Raw genomic sequence first — 14,187 nt, 5'->3', positions numbered from 1 at the left:
AAGACAAGAAAGTCATTTACCAAAACTTCATATTCTTATGAGCCAGCCAGCAGTCCACCTTTTGCGTCACCTTCCCCTTCAAGGTTAATCGCTACGATGAAGATGGATGTAATGATGAAAACATGCAAGAACGAATAAAAGAAATAAATACCCATGTTTGTGCAGGATTTGAATCCAGGATATATGAGAACTTGGATGTTTCCGCCTCTTTTTGTATACATATTAACAACATTGATATGCGGCATTAATACTTGTGAAATGAATAAGAATCACGGAGCAACAAAATAAAGTTTATTTTTAAAAACATATGCCATGAAATATTGTTTTGAAAGACTTGCCTGTTTTTTTAGAGCAATGTTATATTGCACAATTACCTCATCTCGTAGTTATTTCCACAGATAAATGTTGCACTAAATAAAAATAGAAAAACTGACTATCCTGATCAAGGTTTTCTCTGGATTTCCATAATCACTCCAGCGAAATGGTAGATCGATAGAATAGGGTCATATTCTCTCCATTCCTTGTCCGTTTCCTGTTACGTCTATCCAATTGTCGCGGTTAGCCTAACCATATAAATAAGCTACGTTAATTAAACGAATCAACAGCATGAGCGAATGTAGTCACGGGAGTATATTCCCAACCAGTTGCTTGTTGTATCGACCCTATTGAAAAAGTATTGAAGTAAATCCTAGATATCCGAAGAACCACCAACGCCTTGTGTATAGACAACCCAAATAACATTATTATTCTCCGGCCTAGATTACATTCAAGGATAAAGCTTCCAATATATTCAACGGTGATAAGAACAAAATAAATATGGCTAACATAATGTATATTTTTGTGTTAAGGTTTCAACTCTTGGATAAAACGCATTTTGGTGGTCGTACACTTTAAACTACATTGACATAATATTTTTACGAAGACGACTTACTTATAATTTACTTTTTTCTGCACTTTCAGATGGGTAGAACGCCCATCAACCCCCACGTAGTTATTCCTTCTAAATTACTCCAAAGTTAATGGTGTTAATATTGCATTACAAAAGCTAAAATTCAGTTTGTTTTCGACGTGGTGTCTGATACAAAGCACTTGTATTGCGATGGATTTGAACATTCGAAGTTCGTTGGCGGAGAAACTTCGTCCACTTTCTCAGTACGTTGAATGATCAAAAAAGCAAGGGTTTGGCAAGGAATGCGAAATATGGTGTAAGTTCTGTGTTGAGGTAAATAGACAGTCGTTACTAAACTCCGTACCAGCTAACTGTAGACTAGGCGAACGAGAAGAAGTCTCTGCGCAAGTAGTGACGCGAGACGGCTCCACCAATGAACAGTGAGAGAAACGGGATTGTGTAATGGGTGACGGGAGTTACCCGATTTCCTATGCAGCGTTGCAAACTTTTGAAAAGGATGATACCGAACGCACATGGCAAACGGATCGTATTTTTGTCTCCAGGTCCGTACGATTGGTCTAAGAATTTCTTAGGGAAATATTAGGGATAAAAAAAACTGCAAGATCAAATTTTGACAAGCCGTGCATTTAGCGTACGGACTAAGGTCTGGACCGTACGTCCGTACATGTACGGTCAGGACCGTACGGTTGGCAACGCTGCGCTTTCACCACTCGATTTTCCTTCTCCTCTGCCGATATGCACGGCCCTGCTCTACAGTTAGCTGGAACAGGGTTTAGGGATATTGACGTTTTCGCTCTAACGTTAACACTGACAACCAGGAAAGGATTTGTATTGAGGCTGAATGCCCTTCGCTGCTAGAAATACATAAAAATACTGTCAATGTGGAGTACACTTGGTTCGGAATAATGTACCTTCTTACAAATGAGAAAACTTAAGGTTGCTTCCTATATGTTAGTGTTCTAGAAGATATGTTGGTGCTAACTTGTCCTTGGATCCCAATAGTTCTGAAAAGTGTCTTCTCGCAGTGGTTAATCAAACTATAAAATATATTTTGGAGAAGTTCTTACATGTTTATAATTTAAAAATTGGTACCTTTTTATGTTTAAATGTGACACAATCACATACTTGTCGCTGAAGAATTTTATCTATAGATAAAAGTCATGAAAATAAAAGTTCACTAACATAATTTTCACTTTCATTTCAGAAGTGGTTGTTATTGGTATCCTCACTGTAAAAATAAGGAATTATGCCTGGTGTGAGGAATCAGTATTGGGACGATCAAGCCGGCAGTCGTTCAAGGTAAGAAATGATATGTAAATTCAAATTTGTGGGCATTGAAATGGTATGCGCTTGCAATCAAACTCCCATGCAAAATATATAAAGAATAGAGTGAAAATTCGCGGAAAGGTTGCGTAGTCACAACGAACTTGACGTGATGTGACACTAATATGGTCCTTTACTTTCCCTATTACTTCCTGCTAAATAGGAAGATATATTCTTAGATTTTCTTTAATCAGACGAGCATCGTGTCGGTTTTTTTTTCTGTAAGGGTTTAGATTGAGCCTCTCCTGATTCTTTTGATCACAAAATGTACGTTTATAGTTGGTTTGTAATGTGATCGATGGATAATTCTAATTGAAGCTCTATTTATTAGTTGTCAATTTTTTGTTTCCAACAAGGAAATAATTTTGATTGTCCGTTTTGCAGTAGTGTGTGTATCATTTGTCTTTTCTTTTTTCTCTTCACACATTCTGGAAACAGCTGCTACTCTTTCTACCTTTTGACACATGTTATTAGTATTGAATAAGTTTAATCCTGAGCTACTTGAATTGCTACTTCACTAGTCAGGCTAAATCTGAAAGTAAAGTAGCCTCCATAAAGTGAATGCTCATACTACAAATAATTTGTGCATGTTTTCACTGTATTCTTTGCACGAATATCTCAGGAGAAATTGAGTGCGCATGCCATAATCTGACGCATGACAAAGCAAGTGCATTTTTATGTAACTGGTTGCTTTGCTTAGAAATGTACGTATGGAAATAAAAGAACAATGGTACTTTCCAAAAGGAATTCAGTGCTTGCCTCAAAACCTTGTAATGGGGAATTCTTCCCTTCTAAAAACAATGACAGCTCTGCATATTTAACTTTCCTGAAATATTGTTAGTGGTTTTAATTCTTTAGATTGTTTGTTACATTGTTGTTTCCAGTGTCCTTGGCCAAATTAACATGCGTAACATGTTATGTAAAAAATATATATATTTTGGCTCTTGCAAAGTATGGAAGGCCACGCATAACTAGCCTTTATAATTCGTTATGATTAAAATTGGATTCCGAGTAACGATGCTTCAGTGAAAGAATATGGGGTGACAAATAAATTAGTGTCGAAAGTTTATCGGGAAGAAACAAAAATTACGCATTGTCTGAAATGTTATCTGGTAATAATGAATTTTCTGCAACTTCTTACGGAAATGAGACACAATGAAATATAAAGTTATTCCCTGTGCATTGCTCTCTTCTACAAAGGCCTCACGTATTCTCGATCTAAAGATGATGTGATCAGCACCATGCTCTCATCTCCTTCCCTCTTTAGGCCTCCCCGATGGCGCAGTGGTTGCGTCGCCGCCTTGTAATCAAGGGGTCCCGTGTTCGATACCCGGTGGAGGCACAAGTGGTTCGGATCCCACTTTAAACTGTAGGTCCAGTCCCGATTAGCCTTACTGTGCATAAAGTGGACTTAAAACACCAACTCAACTCATCTCCCCCCTCTTTCTCGAGGTTTGTCGTCAGGAACCCATTTTAAGGGCTGGGCGAGCCCAGAGCCGCTTTATACAGGGATAACGTCGGAGAAAATTACCAACTAAGATCACTCATCCCGGGAATGAAAGTCCAGGCTAATCGTGACTGGAACTACGGTTTAAAATTGGATCAGATTCACTATGTACCTCCACTAGTGGAGGATCGAAACGGGAACCCCTTGATTACAAGGGAATAGCTTTACCACTACGCCATGGGGCAAGACCCTAATCCCCGAAATCGAAGCAGTCTCTCCCGCGTAGTAGTAGACTCCCTACCGACTGAACTACGGCATTATTTTGCATCTAGTTTAAATATCAACATTCAACTTTAATAATGCCACCTAGTGTAATACATTCTGAATGTTGTGCGATCCTCTTATTATGCCGGTGTTTTCGTATACTTGAATTCTTGATTAGGAAGGTTTCATGCTATGATTACTCCTTTGCTTCACCTACAAGGCGTGCCCGGGCCTTCTTACATTCACCATACATTACATCATGTACGTTCACTTGTTCTTGAGAAGCGAGTGGGATTTGAAACTGCTTTTAACACATGCATGATACGAGTAGTATCCATGGAATTTTACCTTCATAGGTTGTGTAGCATTGTCTTTTAATTTCTTTCTTTTATGATGCGATTACGTACCAAATTTATGTTTAGCGTTTGTTTTATGTCCGAGAAGTTGCGCATTCAGCAGAGATATGATGTTGTTGTAATACAATGAGAGTTGTTATAGCATGAAATTACGAAATTCATTCGTGATGTGCGTATTAATTCTTTATGTTCAGACCCAGTGCTGATGTTTAGTCCTTGAAACTATCCGTGCCTTTTTAGGATGATGTCCACGCCCTTCGTGACAAGGAATGCTATTTTCCAAGAATGTCGTTCAAGGTTAAAACACTGCATTGAAACTTGAAGCAGCCTACATCTTCATTTTTTTTTACTCCTTTCTACGAGGTAAATAAAAACACGTGCACTACTCCAAATGCAATGAAAGTGTTGTTTTCTGTCACAGTTTCTGGGAATATTAAAATGTCTTAGATTGTAAACTTTAACGGAGTTACAAAATAATCAGTTACATTTTTAAATCGCTGAAGAGGAAGCATGACGACCCGGCGAACATACCCTAAAAGTTAATGTGTACATATAAATGGAGAGCCCACGTAACCTAACCGGTTAGCGCTCGCACCTTTGATCCAGGTACACAGGCTTCGTTCCTCTATGTGACAGAAATTTTTGCATTTGTATTTTAGTTAGCATCGTGGGGAACACTGAGTATTAGTTGAAAGTAAGTCTTAACATAATGCGGTGTAAAAAATCCGTTGATACTAGAGTTTCTGACCATTCGTCAGGAATATATATAGAGAGAAATCAAAGGTCTTGGTCCTCAAAAGACTGTTGCACCGCCGAGCTTTTAGTAAATAGATGGGAATGGCTATCCTCAGCTACAAAGATTTATTTACCTATTACAATATCTTGGACTCCTGTTTGTTTTTATTCCTGTATTCTTTGCTTGATAAAAGTTTTGTAAAAGCTGTCAGAAATTGTATTAAGAGTCCACTCAATGGTCAAAGGCTGATTGGGACCGGAACTATAATCATTTCATGTAATGAGTGATATTGAATTATACTGGAGGAAAATGTTAGGGCTCCTGTGATTCCATATGCACCATTTTACTTAATATTACTATTAAACATGTGTCAATTTGGGTTGTAGCATGCTGTCATATGTGCTACTTCTACTGTGAGACGTGGTCCAATATTTTTGTATTATTTTGCAACATTCAAAGCTTGTTTCACACGTTCGTAATCCAGTAATTCCATTTGTGCTAGGAAACGTTGAGCTTAGTTTTCAGATCTTCCTTTTTTCTTTTTAACTTGTTCGCTTCACTAGGTAAGTAGTTCTACATTGGTTCGGGTTTCAGCATATTCAGCGCTTGAAGTGAAAATTGTTAACTCTGAGGATGTTGGGGATAAGTGGGATCGATGGAGACAGTAGAAAAGGTGAGGATTCTTGACACAAACTTTTACTATAGCTGAGGGGATGGCGCCCCTCTGCATCACCCTCCCCCACTTCGAGCACTGAGTACATTCGACATACTGACTAATGCCAAACGAATGCTGATATTGCCGGACGATAGTTTCAACTGTAAGTTGGGAACATACAGGGTGATTACAAATGATTCATCGGGTTTTGGTTGAATGTATTGCACAAAGTATTACATAAAACATAGTGAATGATACATTGTATGAAAAAGCATATTTTCAAGTTTCTTACACATCATTACAAATGTTCTATGTGCTCTCCTCGCGTTACACGACAAAATCTATGCCGTAGTCAAGTTCGACCCATACACGTTCACCAGCGCAGCAGTGATGCGATCCTGGAGTTCAGGCAGTGTTGTCGGCAAAGGTGGTACGTAAACATTGTCTTTCACGTATACCCAAAGAAAAAAAATACAAAGTGTAAGGTCAGGAGACCTTGGGGGCCACCTGAAGAGTGCCAAATCATCCTGAGCGCAGCGCTCAATCCACCGGTTTGGAAGTTCCTCGTTGAGATGGCGACGCACTTCTCTATGCCAATGAGGCGGAGCTCCGTCTTGTTGGAATATAAAGTTGGGGATATCAGCTATCAGTTGAGGAAACAACCAGTCTTGCAACATATGTAAGTACATTGTAACCGTCACAGTTTTCCCAGGGAAAAAGTAAGGCTCGTACACTTTGCTACGTGAAACAGCACAGAAGACATTCACATTTGGAGAATCTCTTTCAATCTCGACTGTAACATGGGGATTTGCCGTGCCCCATATGTGGACGTTGTGACGATTCAAGTGACCGTTTACGTGGAACGTCGCCTCATCAATGAACACGAGTCGGGGGGTAAATTCGTCATCTTCCATTGCTTCCTGGAAAAATTCACAAAAGTTGCGTCTGATGGTGCGTTCGCTTGGCCGTAAACGTTGCAGCAGCTGTATGCGATATGGTTTCTGATGTAATTGCTTGCGCAGAATCTTCCACAAAGTTGGCTGAGGAATGCCCAGTTCGCGACTTGCACGACGTGTAGATTTCTTTTGGCTACGAAGGAACGCCTTTCGGACGCTCTCCACTGTTTCAACTGCAACACCTGGTCGTCCGGAGCTTCTTCCATTACAGAGGCAACCTGTGTCCTTGAACTGTCGATACCACCGCAGAATGCTTTAGTGGGTTGGTGGCTGTATGCTGTACTGTCTTCGGAACGCACGCTGCACGGTTGTGACGGATTCAGTCTTCTCATATTGCAACACACAAAATGCTTTCTGTTGATTAGTCGCCATTTTGCAAACTGTTATCACCCTGCCGCCTGGTGCATCACAATGACACCTGAAATTACATAAACAAAACTTTAAAATATGCTCTTTTCATTGGTTATTAGTACAAACTGGTGGGCATTATATATTTGAAGCTATAAGACGTCAAAACCCGATGAATCATTTGTAATCACCCTGTATTACTTGAAAATTCTGTATCGAATTATTTACTGAATGCGGAAAAAAAGCACCTGTCGATGGAATTGAATAACACCGTACCTTTGGATCGAGAGACTTAGCATAGCACAATCCGAAATTCCCGTGTTCGAATACAAAGAAGTGGGTATCCGTGCGTGTTCTATTATCCATTTCGTATAATCATCAAGTATTCATCAGTATGTGTCCGTGAGGATATGCGTTGGAGCATACAGTTCAGATGTAACGCAAAATGTTTGGTTTCACTGATTAGTTTCCTCAAGAGAATTTGAGAAGAAAAAGTATGTCTCATATCCCTCAACAAACCCAATCAGTCCTCTGCTCTACTGAAAAGAATCGTGCGTCATAAATATGCATAAATCTGAACCGGTATTTGGACGATCTGAAATGAATAAAAATAGCCATTATGTAACCTAGTGATACACTTGTTATATATCGCAAACTCTCTCGCAAGAACTACCTTGAAAACGGATTTTTGCCTACGTAGGTAGCAGATTAGGCGTCCTAATTAATTAATGAACGCGAATACTAAGACTTTTCTTATGCATTGTTCTCTGAACTCTACGTAAAGAACAAGAACGACTTTTCATTCTTTAGCCTATTTGTGAATGAACATCGGTAGAGCAGAACATTGTAAATATTCATTCAGACCCTGTCCGTTAGAACGTTGGCGTTGTAGTAAAGGTAAGATATTATAATACGTATTTTATACATACTGTTAACATAAAGTTCTTGTTTATTATCTTTATTTCTGCAACTGCATATTTACATCTAGTTTTTCTTTCTTAACCGTAAGGGGGGGGGGGTAATGTTATCAATGCCCCTGAATTATAGTTTGTAGAATACTATATATTTCAACATCAGAATTGCTCACTTAGATTATTATTTACAACACAGTCTTGAACAATTAAAATATCAGAATAAATGATAAGGCTTCTGAGAATATGACGCACAGAAAACAAATAGCAAAATCAGAAAATATGTACTTTGAATTGGAATATGTTGTTCCCCAGCTTTTGAATGATTGAATATGATCTTTATATTAATTCGCGTACTTAATTTAAATCATGTTATTACTTGTAACAGTTGAACACAAATGCAAAAATAGTATAACTTACACGCATTTTGCGAATTAACGGGGATGCCGGGGGTTCCTCCCACAAACATTTTTATCCGTGGTAAAATACAATTATATTTTCCCTGCCAGGGATGTTTTTATTCCCCTCAAAGAAAATGGAATTGAAAGCATATAATATATGCTTAACTACATGTAACAAACACAATTGAAAATTAATTCGTGTCCATTAATGATCCAGTCATCAACGTTTTCTCTGTCGAAATGCATGTATGCATCGTTGTAGATTAAAAAGGGACACCATTGTACAACTGACCATCCTCACCGATCCGGGTTCCACTTAAGTATTCATGGCATAGTGCTGAAATTTTACACGTATAAAGTGTTCACAAGAAACTTGTAGGTAGGTTAAATGGACATTGTTTGAACTTTCCAATAGAAATTTGGTGTTATTAGTTCCATAACTCTTACACAAAGAGAGTCTGGGTTTTCTTAGAATGTAAATGTATGCTCTAAGTGTTTCTAAAATGCATTTAAATGTTATTAAGCAATATGTAAATATATATTTATGTATGAAGCAGAAATCAGTAATATTTTTTATTATCTTTGCGCATTATGACACGTAGATTCGAAAAAAATCCGTTATTATTTCCCATTTTATATATTTTAGTTATTTTTACATATTATTTCCATATTTCAGAACATTTCTCTACATATACTACATATTCGCGGGTGAATTTCTTGCGAAAAACTAACAAGGTCCAAAGCGATGTTAAAGAAACGAAAGATTACGACCTTTTTTATACTCTCCAATTGCGTTAATTACAAGTTTTCTGTTATCCGAACAAATATACGTCTATATTAGCTAGGGAACGTATTTTAAGGTGCAGTACCTTTCCAAAAATATAGCTGTTTATATACCGATCGTTTGAGATATGTATTCTAGCACATGAAATCAAGTAAAATGAACATACTTTGTTGCACCTTTTGCACCTTTTCGTGAGATTAGCACTTTTATCCTCTTTTTACCCCTTCTTTAAAGCTTCAGCACCATTTTCCTTTCTTTTCTACCATGTTTTGTTAAAAAATTGGACAGATAAATGAATGATTTTCACTCTTCTTGAGCAGCTACATAAAATCCTATAGTCTCATTTTGTTGAGACGTACGAGAGCTATAAAATGGTATAATATAAATTACACCTTGTTTACCATAAATTATATTATTGTTACAGTGCTGAATAAAGAATGTTAATGTAACTGGTTTAGACCTGAATAAAGGCATGTTATGGGCACCTTCTTTTGCACCTTATTGAATACATTTTCAGACCCTTTTTTTTCCCTTTCCCGACCATAATTTTGCAACTTAAAATCCGTTCCCTATATATTACACTTCCCAGCTGTTTGCTTTTGCTATTGTAAAACACTTGAAATTCCTGTTTATTTACAATTATCGTCAACAATAGAGAATGAGAGCTCAAGCATCGGCTCCTGGTTGTTTCAAGCATTATTTTGGCAACGTTAGAAGAGAGTCCAAGTCGAGCAGCCCATACCCCACCCTCGCTACTAGTTGCGCGCCAGAAGCAATGATTTTGTGACACGTACGGGATTCGCTTCTGATTTCTCTTCAAGACAGTCACGGTAATAGTTACAATGCCTAGAGAAGCGCAATTAATTGTTTTAAAACTCAAGAGTTACGTACGTGTCATATATAATTTAAAAGGTACATTTTTACAATTTTAAGTCCATATTTAACTCAATATTTTGGTGAAAATAACTAAATATGTATTTGCATATTTAGCACATTTTTACTACATATAAATCCGTTCTCTGGTTATAAGATTCAATAACCTAGGTTAGAACCAATGTTCCAAAGTAGGCTACTTAGAACCGCCAGGCAATAGTTTAGTTTACTGGCTGGTAACATATACAATTTTGCATACCCAAAAAAACCTACCTCCTACCTACGATCAATTATGAAGCTGATAATGCTTTATATATATATATATATATATATATATATATATATATATATATATATATATTTACTTCGGAATGTAGTTGTTAATTGGGCGGTATAAGTAGAAAATACGATTAACGGTGGCTAAATGGCGTTATGTAAGCTCGTGGTGCAGTAATTTGTTTAGTTACAGAACACTGAACTTTTCCATCACGAGATGCTCTATTTGCAAGTTGCATCCGTCCCCGCCCCCGATGCCGTAGTGGTAACGTCGTCACCTTGTAACAAAAGAGTTCCGGATACAATACGCATTGGAGGCACATGTTGGTTCGTATCCAACTATAAACTGTAGGTCCAATCCCGATTAGCCTATCTTTGCATAACGTAGACTTATAACTCAAGGTAGCAAGCTGCATCCCTGTGTAATTCGAGTTGCTTATCAATTGGGATATAATTTGAGGAAAACTTTTGACGCGGACTGCGCAAGGAAACCATATTCTTAATTATTTGCGAGTAGTTGTAAATCGTCATTAAATTAGCCATTGATATTCAATCAAGCTTCACGTATAGGCTAGTTACAAAATTATCATCATTCCAATTTAAAATATTATGTAAGGGACATTGTTTTTGAAAATTGTTTGGAAACTTTCATGGGAAGTGATTCAGGTTACAGAGCAGATGAATTCTACAGCTGATCTTTGGAACTTTGGTCTTCAATGCCTGAAGTGATGAAAATACGCGCCTCGAAAAATGACAGGTACTTTACCTTTCGATAGATCGAAATGTTCTCTACAAGTCCTCTGGTCTGCAAGCAGAGACAAACTCTTCATGTGTGTTACCCTTTTAACAAAACTTTTTCAGTGAAATCCTTAACTCTTTCAGTAGTGCGAGCGATTATTTTACCCGATTCTCGCCGAATTCAATGACGACTCAACATCGCGCTACTTTTAAATTTTCAAAATGGTAATAAAGGTTTTTTCGGTCTAGAAACTATTAATTAGAAAACCTGTGGCAGGGGATTCGGCGTGCTGCCCAACAACAACAACAACAACAACAACAACAACAACAACAACAAAAAGAAAATCTTCCACACCTTGACTGTCAAAAGCTGTTGGCACCATAGAGCTTATGTATGCCTCCACGATGGCGTAGTGCTAACGTCGTCATCTAGTAATCAAGGGTCCACAAGTTAGATACCTGGTGGAGATACAAAGTGGTTCGGATCCGATTTTGAACTGTAGATCCAGTCCCGATTAACCCATCTGTGCATAACTGGACTTAAAAACTAAAACAATGGAGTTTATGGATTTAGAAAATACATATACTTAAATATGCACACAATTTCCTTTGATGTTTTAGTATGCCTCACAAAAGCAGCAGGTATTAAACTTGACATTCAAGTATGTGCATGTTGAGGGTGAACAGGTCATAAGCCCAGCATAAAATGGTAAGTGTGACTCACTTTCGACAATGCATGTTTACATTCTATATTTTATGTCTTCGATTAGACTATAGAAAGGCAGAACTCTGAATGACCAACTCATGGTTGTGTGAATCATCTAACGCAGTTCCAGTGGTTTTATTCAGTCACGAAAGTGGTGTCCGTGAATCATGCACATTTTACATTCGGAGTTTTATGTCTTCGCGTAGATTTTAGAAATGCTGAACTCTGTATGTCAATCATAATTACACTTGTAGCTTTTGCGAGCCCTGTAACTTGTTTTAACATTTAAGAGCCACGAATGTGAATGTTATTCACGAATCATGCGAAACATAAAATGATATTAAAAAAAATAAAAAGCAAACTTTATTTTAAGTCCTCATTTACTCGGATAGGTTGATCATAACAGGACAAGATCTACCAGCCTCCACTGGTAATCGAACCCACGGTCCTTTCATTACAAGGCGACAGCGCTAGTCACTACGCTGTCTTGGAGGCCATCGAAGAATGTTGTGTTGTGTGTGATCTAGCATCTATAGACAGATGTAATGCATCATCTAATTCAAGACAAATGAAACAGGCAAGTTTCGAAACCGAATTATTTGTTAGAAATTTGTCTCCTTCCTCAATCTACCTTGCCCTCACAAGGGAGGTTATCTAAGTGTCCCTCTTCGATTTCCATGAAACTTGGCAGATGTATAGTGGGCCCAAAGGAAGAAATACGTGTTTTTTGTTTCGGCTAGAAAACGGTTTTCTGTCAAGATGAGGAGAAATTGAACTCGGGATCTGACCCCTGTGTGCCCCTCCGATTTCCATGAAACTTGGCAGGTGTATAGAAGGGCCCAAAGGAAGAAATACGTGTTTTTTTGTTTCGTCTAAAAAAAGGTTTTAGGGAACCCCCCCTTCTCAAATGTAAAGATGAGGAGAAATTGAAGTAGGGATCTGACCCCGAAAACACGTAAATCTGGCATAGGAAGAACACGCACATATAATTGGAACACACACAGCACAGAACTGTAGGATTGTCAGTACCAAACGCAAGTGCTATCGTGAAGGACGATGGCGGTTGAAGTTCTGTGCTAATAGTACTGGCAGATAAACAAGTGAGATACTTGAGATATGAAGTGCATATCACTGGCAAAAAAACAGCTGAAACAAAAAAAAACAACACATTTCTTCCTTTGGGCCCCTCTATACACCTGCCAAGTTTCATGGAAATCGGAGGGGGACACTTAGATAACCTCCCTTGTCAGTATCATGATATTCTTTTAGTACTGTACTCTCATTATCATGAGCCTTACATCACATTGAGCTGAAGATGAAGCGTTACTACAATATTGATAAAACAAATGTACACTACTACAAATTTTATAATTTCCATGGGGCGGTAAAAAGTTGTCTAAATCCATATTGTTGCATTATAGCGCAAGGGTACATTTCTGCAAATTGTCTCGAGAGCGTCAAGTAAGATTTATAGAAGTATTCATTGAAATATTTGGAGAGAATGCTTGTAGCATCTTCCCTCCCTAACCCGAGATTACTAACCGCTATAACTCTGGATGAAAGATGTCAGAATTATTGCGTACGTAATGGTGTCGGAAGCTTCAGTAAAGCGTATCTAAGTAATCAATCTGCTGCACCTGCAAGAGGATATGTGCAAGGAAAGATAACTGCGGCCAGATTTCATTGTATTCGGATAGTCAGAGAGCACAATACCGGAATTATCTTTCTTGTTTCACAAGATGAGTAGATTCAATTTTAAAGCTTTGCACTAAAAATGTATTACTTTCTATGAGGATTGGCATTGTAATAGACTCTACACATTTTATGTCAATTACGTGTAATTTAATAATGTAAATTTTCTAGGAAAGTATTCTTCATATCTGCATAAAAATTGCTATCACTCGCTTATTAAGAATGTTCCAAGTACGAGTATATGGATGAATTCGAATATATAATTCAATTTACTTCTTCTATCTGTAGTATATCAAAAGTAATGTCCCCTGCACTATGAACAATGCTGAAATTTAGTCCTATATTTTCAGGATCGTTGAATTGCACGCTTGAAGAAAAATAGTGGAAAGGAGGGGGACTGGGGCCGAGGCGCACACGAATCAAGTTTTTAAAATTCTTACAGTTAATGCTTTTTAGATTAAAGTTCCAATCGGCTGTGTGTGCTTGTGAAAAAGTCAAATTTATTTGTTGTGTGTTTTAAGTTTCCTGATTTTTTTCAGTTTATTACGTTTTACCTTCTTCTAACATGTATTTTACGCACCAAATAGGAAACCTTTTTCCGCTTATATTTCCAATCCTGGCTATTGAAATTACTAGAGATCCTTCCATGAACATTCATACTTTTTCCTTTTCTGCCTTTCCAAGTTAATCGCGACGAAGGGATTACTTGAATTAATTGATGAGGAAAACATCGACAAACATCTCTACACGTTATTTTGGATCTTTTCTTAGGTCCCTTTTCCACTTATTGGGTTAATCGCTACGATCAGTA

The 14,187-nt window shown here is 37.7% G+C and overlaps 1 protein-coding gene across 6 annotated transcripts in view; it reads left to right on the top strand.

Annotated features, from left to right (window-relative positions):
* Positions 1 to 14,187, top strand: part of LOC145984007 (epidermal growth factor receptor kinase substrate 8-like) — a 265,201-nt gene that overhangs the window by 92,705 nt on the left and 158,309 nt on the right. For 3 of the 6 annotated variants that reach the window (XM_083117307.1, XM_083117309.1, XM_083117304.1), the window contains exon 2: positions 2,118 to 2,209. The exons of 1 other annotated variant lie outside the window; for it this stretch is intronic. In XM_083117307.1, the coding sequence (XP_082973433.1) occupies positions 2,157 to 2,209 (53 nt within the window). In that variant the 5' untranslated portion in view covers positions 2,118 to 2,156. Of the gene's footprint in view, positions 1 to 2,114; positions 2,210 to 14,187 lie in introns of all 6 variants that reach the window. 2 more of the 6 variants (XM_083117305.1, XM_083117306.1) reach the window with 1 other exon arrangement.

The sequence above is a fragment of the Lepisma saccharinum genome, chromosome 2, assembly GCF_977018435.1.
Source record: "Lepisma saccharinum chromosome 2, izLepSacc3.1, whole genome shotgun sequence".
Lineage (NCBI taxonomy): Eukaryota > Metazoa > Arthropoda > Insecta > Zygentoma > Lepismatidae > Lepisma > Lepisma saccharinum.
The sequence above is the reverse complement of the archived record's forward strand: the minus strand, read 5'-3'. Positions and strand labels throughout refer to the sequence as shown.